This window comes from Pongo abelii, chromosome 19 (assembly GCF_028885655.2).
Source record: "Pongo abelii isolate AG06213 chromosome 19, NHGRI_mPonAbe1-v2.0_pri, whole genome shotgun sequence".
NCBI lineage: Eukaryota > Metazoa > Chordata > Mammalia > Primates > Hominidae > Pongo > Pongo abelii.
This window is the reverse complement of record NC_072004.2, coordinates 71,625,757-71,634,343: the sequence shown is the minus strand read 5'-3', so window position 1 is coordinate 71,634,343 and position 8,587 is coordinate 71,625,757. Positions and strand designations below refer to the sequence as shown.

The window sequence follows — 8,587 nt, the reverse complement described above, 5'->3', positions numbered from 1 at the left end:
GTCACCCAAGAAAACGCACATTATTATTTTGCAGTCACAACGTATTTCTGACCCATTAAAGATGCTATGCAGCTTGGTTATTCACCCTACGCACTAGGTGTGGTTTCAAATGACATCTGGCTGGTTCCAAAAATAAACACACCCACAGAAGATGAAGATTGGCCTTCAATGAGGATAACCAAATGAATGTGTCCCAAGCTGTGAGGGCAAGTTTGAAGGAAGGGTGATCTGAGGAATGGCAGATCACCTGTAGGAAAAGAATTCTTGTATGGCAAGACTTAATATGTAGCTTCCAAAAGGAATAACTTGGAGGAGTATCTTTCAGAATTTGAGCACTGATAGATTAAACATAAAATCCTCATATTTCATAGCTCCATCTGGAATGCATGAGAGCAGAGCATCTGCTTGCCAAAATGTGCCAATGGTCATAAAATGCCACTTCATGTACATGACATAGTGGTGGCTTTGCAGGGTCATATCCTTAGGAGAACTAGGCTTGGGTATTTCTCCCTCAGATCAACCAAGGGTTTCCTTTTTTTTTTTTTTTTTTTCAAGCTTCTAGTGGGTATAATGCATTTTCACTTAGTAAACTTCCTTCCTTCAGCATAGAAGTGACTTTTGGTTCTTTAATAAGTAAAAAACAGGCTTGTTATTTTTTGGCCCATTCTAATTTAGGATATTGTCAGCACTGATTGAGCTCAATGGAGCTCAATCTGTATTTTTGCATTATTGCATCTCAGTACTGAAAAGATTGGAAGAGAGAGACATGTAATATGACAGAGAGAGTGTGGACACTGGAATCAGAGAGATCTGTGTTTGAATCCCGGCTCCATCATGTAGGAGCTCTGTGACATTGGGAGACCTCTCAGAAGCTTAGGGTCCTTATCTACAAACCCTTGCAGCATTTTTGGAGGACTGAAGGAGCTGGTGCATATGAGGTGCCTGGCACAGTTCCTGGTACACAGTGGAGGCTCAGCAAGCAGGACCCATTACCAATGACAGAGTCACGCTGTGCACAGGCATGGAGCACAGTGCTTCATGCAGAGTAGGTGCTCCCAAAATTTTAGTTTTCTTAATGTTCTTGTGAACACTGAATACTAGTAGAAACAGAGGTGGGTGGCTTCCTGCAGCCCCATAGGAAGAGGGTAGAGTTGCCTCCATCTGACTGGATGGAACTGCAAACTGGCGCTGAACCGATGGCCTTGTAAGTCCTTTCTCATTTCAGCTTCCAGGATTCCCTATCACATAGTCTAGTTTCTAGATGGGTTTCCTTACATGGCTTTTCTCACAGTGTCTTAATTGACTATGAACTGGATGAGACACAAGCCTTTCCTCATTTAGGAGAAAGAGGCACAGATGTGCCCCCTACTCTGGGGACAGGGCCCAGCTGTCACTCTAGCTCAATGTCCCATGGACAAGCACTGCTGCAGGCAAGGTTGGTCAATTTGAAGCCAAACCATGAAGCTCTTACTTAACCAATCAGCATGTTTTGTGAGGAGTCCTGACTTAGCAAGAAGCCAGAGTAAAACATTTAATGAGGTATAGGACTCAGGTGAAGTGGCTAAATAACAAATGGAAAAATCAGCAAAGGAGGTAAAAAGGGGGAATACTTGACATGGTTGCCACACCCACTGCTGACAGAATATAAAGCCCTGGAGAGGACCAAGGCTTATCCCAGGGAAAAGGAATCAGGTTTTGAAACTGACTTCCAGAGCTCCACTGCCTCCCTGCACCATGCCCTACAACTTCTGCCTGCCCAGCCTGAGCTGCCGCACCAGCTGCTCCTCCCGGCCCTGTGTGCCCCCCAGCTGCCACGGCTACACCCTGCCCGGGGCCTGCAACATCCCCGCCAATGTGAGCAACTGCAACTGGTTCTGCGAGGGCTCCTTCAATGGCAGCGAGAAGGAGACTATGCAGTTCCTGAATGACCGCCTGGCCAGCTACCTGGAGAAGGTGCGTCAGCTGGAGCGGGACAACGCGGAGCTGGAGAACCTCATCCGGGAGCGGTCCCAGCAGCAGGAGCCCTTGCTGTGCCCCAGCTACCAGTCCTACTTCAAGACCATTGAGGAGCTCCAGCAGAAGGTGAGGAGGTATATGGCACATGTATACATATGTAACTAACCTGCACATTGTGCACATGTACCCTAAAACTTAAAGTATAATAATAATAAAATAAAAAAAATAAAAAAAAGAAGGTGAGGAGGTGGGCACCACACTGCCAGCTTAATGAACTACTTATCTATATTTAACATACTAAACTGTGAATGGATCTAAGTCTATTCACAGTAATGCTGAGAATGATAAAGACATAGATGCACTGGTTTAGGTATGACATCAAGTAGTCTTAGAAAATCTGTTGTAGAGCCACAAAGGAAGATGCAGGCTGGTGTTAGAGTGAAGCATTAGACCAAAATCAGTCATAGCAATCTTATATGGCGTCTTACTCCAAACCAGAATGTCTGATTTTTTGGTTTGATTATGATATCCTGGTTTTGTTTTCAGAGCATTATAGCATTTTCAAAAAGTATGCACCTGAATTATTTTCTATGCTAAGAATTTCCTAAGTAAATCTTCAAATATTTAAAGCCTTTCAAAGCTGTAGCAAAAGATGGCACTTATGGCAACACAAGAGAGCTGTTGACTTCAGCAGTATCTACAGACACATGGACCATCCTCTAGAGCAGCCATGTATATAGATGACAATATGGGGCCATCCATTCTGGAAGAGAAGTAGACATAAGTAAAGAGTCCACAGAGAATTGGGACTGAATACCTGGTGTAGGTTTGGGAGGGATCCCAGAAGAGGCAATATCTGAGCGGGGTTTGAAGGATGAGTGGGAGTTTATATCCAATTGTACAAGCCCTTGATTCTGGGAGGGAATTGACTGTCCACTGTTCTGTATATCTGGAAAAGTAGATGCCAGAAAGGGGTTGTGCTATTTGAATATCATTCATTTATTTACCCAGAGTTGGAGAGTGTTAGGCACAGTGCTTGGGTGGGGGATAATGTACTGAGTAAGATGGTCTCCTTCCTTCAGGAGCTCACAGTCTAACAGGGGAGATAGATGTGGAAACAAAATGATCACACAAAGGTCATAACAAGTGTTATTGATTAAGTATGTGGGTTACACAAGGGGTCTTGCTAGTAGGTGAGGGCATTCTGGGTAGAGCAAGAAGCTTTTTGCAAAGGCATGAACAAGGGCAATATGAGGGGAGAGTGGAGAAAAGTCAGCAGGTGGAACAAAGGTGGTATGAGTGTTGGATAACCAACTTGTTCTGGCTTGCCTGGGATTTTTCGCATTTTAGCATCCCGGGAACCCCTCAGTCCTAAGTAAACTGGGATGGTTGGTCACCCAACCGAAGAGTTGGATACGCAGTAACCTCAATTATTGCAGGAAGCCAGAAGCAGATAAGAATAGAATTCATGATGAATTCACATTGGTTGTCCTGGTTTTGAAATGGTCAGTTTTATGATCAAATCCTCCTTTAATCTCAGAGCTGAAAATCTGAAAGGACTCAAAGCTATTTGGGAGGAATGAGGCTGAAAGAAAACAGCATTTCACTTTAAGGCATAAGGCATTTCTTAGTATAACCCATTTCATGATTATTCCCATCCCCAGATCCTGTGCAGCAAGTCTGAGAATGCCAGGCTGGTGGTGCAGATCGACAATGCCAAGCTGGCTGCAGATGACTTCAGAACCAAGTAAGATTTTCCTAACCATCAGAGCAGTCTAGTAATGGACAGGCTGAATTGCAAAGTAATGAGCTCCCTATCCTGGAATGTGGAAGCAGAAGTTTCTATTGGGAGGATTCTTGCATTGGGTTAGGATTAGGTTGAATGTCAAAGCCTCTTCAATAGGTGCTCAGATTCTGTGTTTTAAGTTTTTTTTAATTTTTATTTCTTTTTTATTTATTTATTTATTTATTTTTTTGAGATGGAGTCTCCCTCTCTCATCCAGGCTGGAGTGCAGTGATGCGATCTCGGCTCACTGCAACCTCCGCCTCCCGGGTTCAAGTGATTTTCCTGCCTCAGCCTTCCTCGTAGCTGGGATTACAGGCATGCGCCACCAGGCCCAGCTAATTTTTATATTTTTAGTGGAGACGGGGTTTTACCATGTTGGTCAGGCTGGTCTTGAACTCCTGACCTCAAGTGATCCACCTGCCTCAGCCTCCCAAACTGCTGGGATTACAGGCGTGAGCCACCGCGCGCAGCTCTGTGCTTTAAGTTTGATTGTAAGACACCATCCATTCTTACTCCTTTTCAACCCAATGTCTGGACTAAGTTTAAAAGTGATTTTCACATTGGTCTCTTTGTATACATTAGTCACTGTCAACCCCCTAAAAAGAAGTTATTAAACCACAAAAACAGGAGGCAAAATCCATTGCCTTTCAGAGAATCAATCAATACTTTTAGATATGACCATTATTACAATCATGAGAATCCTTTGCATTTTCCTGGGATCTTATATTTTACAATATAATTTTACATATATCATCTTCAGTTCAACCCTATGAGGTGTTAGTTTTGTCTCCATTTTACAGTTGAGGAAATCAAGCCTCAGAGAGATTAAGGTATCTATCTACAGTCATTTAATGACAAGACTGGCTCTGACTCTGAATTCAGTGTTTCTTCCACAACACTAGATTGCTTCTTGGCAAGGCTGGAAAGGATGGCAGGACAACCTGGAGCAGGCTTATGAAGGGCACTGATTCACTTGAGATGGCAAAAACAGCAGGGCTTAGTTGATAGCAACTTGTAAACGAGATTCTTAGAACAAACGTAGTTCGTATTAGACTAAACTACCCACAGGCATTCCATCAATACCTTTTCTGTGTGTCTCAGTGACAAAATAGGCCTTCTCACTCAGTACAGGAGTATTTTCTCCCTTAATTTTTTTAAATTCAAAATATTTCAAAAAATAATAAAATTGACTAAGTCAGCCAAGTAAAGGCCGGGAACCAAAGACTTTTTTTTTGGACCACTTTTGACCTGTGGCTGTGTGTGCAGGTACCAAACGGAGCAGTCTCTGCGGCAGCTGGTGGAGTCCGACATCAACAGCCTGCGCAGGATTCTGGATGAGCTGACCCTGTGCAGGTCTGACCTGGAGGCCCAGGTGGAGTCCCTGAAGGAGGAGCTGCTGTCCCTCAAGCAGAACCATGAGCAGGTAAGAGTCCTAGCCCCCAATATCCCAATACTGAGAGCTCTGTGATCCCCCTGAATAGGATAAGGCAAGATTTGATTTGCTAAGCACCCTAGACCTAACAACATTTTGCTGGTTGCTCAAAACGTACTTTGGGGCTTGTTGGGGAATGAGTGACAGCTTACCTTTTTTACATAAAGGAGTGTGGTAAGCTGACCTATTTCCCCTTGGGACCAGACATGTATGGCTGAAAGGTCACACAAATATCTTTAAACTGCTGTCTACTGTTTGATGCTATCTATTAGCTTCTGAAGAGGTGCCAGGTAGGTTAATGACCGAGACTGGAAGGAGATAGAAAAAATTCTTATACTCTGTTTCACCTAGATAACTAGAACTCAAGGTGGATAAATGGATGGATGGATGAATGGATGGATGGATGAACTGATGGATGGGAAAAACGGGAGAAATGAAATAACTCAAATAATGGTTGATTCAGATCTCATGGCTGAATGCAATACTATGAAATCAGATGCATGTCTCAAAAATTAGATGTTTTCATGATGAAAACATGTGTCATACTCTAGTAGTATCCCATGAAATAAATAGGAGGAATGAAACCTGGTTTCTCTATATTTAAGCAGCAACAATTGTAAGCCAATTATCATGCCAGGCTTATCACTGAGCAAAGGGGAAATAAGAAAGAAATGATAGAATCTTGGATTGGGTAGAAATATTAGCAATCATTTAATGAAGCAGCCGTATCATACAGATGAGGGAAGGGATTCAGAGAAGAGGCCAGAATCTCCAGAGGTGACAGCTGGGCTTCAACTCATGTTTCCTAAGCTGCAATGCAATCCTTTTCCCATTATATTGAACTGCCTCAAAGAGGTTATTTATAGACTTCTTTCTGTGGGTTTATTTCTTCCCTTTTCTCCATTAGGAAGTCAACACCTTGCGCTGCCAGCTTGGAGACCGCCTCAACGTGGAGGTGGACGCTGCTCCCGCTGTGGACCTGAACCAGGTCCTGAACGAGACCAGGAGTCAGTATGAGGCTCTGGTGGAAACCAACCGCAGGGAAGTGGAGCAATGGTTCGCCACGCAGGTGGGCATCTAAGCACGTGGCCACTCAGGACCCGAGGTCCCCCAGGGCCCCGGAGGCAGGGTCTGATCCTTTCTCCCCTTGGGTGTTTCAGACGGAGGAGCTGAACAAGCAGGTGGTATCCAGCTCGGAGCAGCTGCAGTCCTACCAGGCGGAGATCATCGAGCTGAGACGCACGGTCAACGCCCTGGAGATCGAGCTGCAGGCCCAGCACAACCTGGTGTGTATTGTTCAGACCTGCTGGTGAGCTATGGGAACTTGGGAGGCAGAGTCTTGGGGATGCCCTTGGGGCCACACACTCTCCTTAGCTCTTGGAGCTTGTGAGTTTTTTGGAATCCCATGGAGGAACCCTATGAGGAGCAGCTCTCTGACATTCCTGATCTTCCCCACCACAGCGAGACTCTCTGGAAAACACGCTGACGGAGAGCGAGGCCCGCTACAGCGCCCAGCTGTCCCAGGTGCAGAGACTGATCACCAACGTGGAGTCCCAGCTGGCGGAGATCCGCAGTGACCTGGAGCGGCAGAACCAGGAGTATCAGGTGCTGCTGGACGTGCGTGCCCGGCTGGAGTGCGAGATCAACACGTACCGGAGCCTGCTGGAGAGCGAGGACTGCAAGTGAGCACCTGGCGGGCGGCACCCCTGCAAGGGACAGGCACTGTTCTCCTGTAGGATAAAACAGGGACTTTGAAAATCAAGTTTCAGATGCCAATCTGTCTGTAGAGGTCAGAGTTTTATATTAGAGCCGTGGGAAGTATAGGATATTTGTTGCTAACATTATCCGGGCTAAAGATATTTTCTTTTACAAAAGATAGTCATGGGACTTGACTCCTTCCTCCAGTAGAGATTTTTTGGATGCTGATGGCCAAATAAATCTTTCTGTCTTCAGGACTGTCTTGTCACCACAAAAAGGAAAATGAAACTGTAACAATGATCGCTTTTTCTGATTTAAACAGAACTTTAAAATCCACTGTTTCATTAATTCTTGTTAGAATCATCTGAGGCAGGCAGAGTGGGAATCATTATCACCTTCTTATAGATGAGCATTTGAGTGTCAATAGGGATGATGATCAATAACAGTACAGCAGTTGCCAGCGAACATAATATTTTTATGAACACAATCTTGTGGAATTTTCATAATCCTGTGTGGTCGGTACTACCAGTCCTACCTTACATGTGGGAAAGCTGAGGCTTAGAAGGAGGAAGTGACTTTCTTTTGTGTCTAGGGTCATAGAAGGAAGGCTGGGATTCCACCTTACATGTTCTTTGCTTATTTCTGCCGCTGTATCAGAACTCTGTAGAAGGAGTGATCCAAACAAGGCATGGCTTCCTAGGACATCAGAGAACCGGTTCTGCTTGCTTCTGTGTCTCTTTGGATTGAGTCTCCCTTGTTTGAATCACCCTTCTCATGCTGACAGTCTAACGCTTCTGCATCCCCAGGCTGCCCTCCAACCCCTGCGCCACCACCAATGCATGTGAAAAGCCCATTGGATCCTGTGTCACCAATCCCTGTGGTCCTCGTTCCCGCTGTGGGCCCTGCAACGCCTTTGGGTACTAGACACCCTGGGGCCAGCAGAAGTATAGCATGAAGACAGAACTACCATCGGTGGGCCAGTTCTGCCTCTCTGACAACCATCAGCCACCAGACCCCACCCCGAGGCATCACCACAAATCATGGTCTGGAAGGAGAACAAACGCCCAGCGTTTGGGTCTGACTCTGAGCCTAGGCCAGCTTGATCCTCCTCACCCCAGGTCCCTCTCCTGAAGTCAGTTTGAGTTCTGATGGTCAGAGGTTGGAGCTGTGACAGTGGCATACGAGGTGTTTTGTTCTCTCTGCTGCTTCTACCTTTATTGCAGTTCCCCAAATCGCCTAATAAACTTTCCTCTTGCAAAGCAGACATGATTCTCATTTGTATTCATTCTTTTCAAAGTGTTGACTCTCTGTGTACTTCTTATAAAGCCACTTGAAAGCAGAAGGAGGACTTTATAGGTTAATCATCTCCTAAAAGGTCTTCATCACCTTCATTAACATTCATTAAGCACAGTGAGTCCCAGCATCCACTTAGGCCAGCATAAAACAAGTGGGATCACTAGGACAAGAGGCCTCATCTGAATATGATAAACATATTTCTCATGGGACCTTACTCAGTAAAATGCAACGGTGAGCATCTCTAGACAGTTCCACTCATTCTTTTAAGTCCCTACCAGGGATGACAGAAGTTAGTATTTATTGAACACCTATCAAATGCCAGGAATTGTGCTACTAATTTTTTCTCTTCCTCACAGTGAGGAAGGATCAATGGCAGGACTGAACCCAGAGTTCACTCTCTGCTTGTCAGTTACACATGA

The 8,587-nt window shown here is 45.0% G+C and overlaps 1 protein-coding gene across 2 annotated transcripts; it reads left to right on the top strand.

Annotated features, from left to right (window-relative positions):
- The first annotated feature begins 1,671 nt into the window (after positions 1 to 1,671).
- On the top strand, positions 1,672 to 8,134 carry LOC100442854 (keratin, type I cuticular Ha3-II). 2 transcript variants are annotated; one of them, XM_002827546.6, is made up of 7 exons: positions 1,672 to 2,082; positions 3,621 to 3,703; positions 5,009 to 5,165; positions 6,082 to 6,243; positions 6,335 to 6,460; positions 6,636 to 6,856; positions 7,679 to 8,134. In XM_002827546.6, the coding sequence occupies exons 1-7, from the start codon at positions 1,735 to 1,737 to the stop codon at positions 7,794 to 7,796; spliced, it is 1,215 nt and encodes a 404-aa protein (XP_002827592.3). In that variant the 5' UTR covers positions 1,672 to 1,734; the 3' UTR covers positions 7,797 to 8,134. The 2 variants fall into 2 exon arrangements, with proteins under 2 accessions (XP_002827592.3, XP_009250040.2); XM_009251765.3 differs by having other exon boundaries at positions 1,735 to 2,082; positions 6,335 to 6,464; positions 6,640 to 6,856; positions 7,679 to 7,796.
- The last annotated feature ends 453 nt before the right edge of the window (positions 8,135 to 8,587 follow it).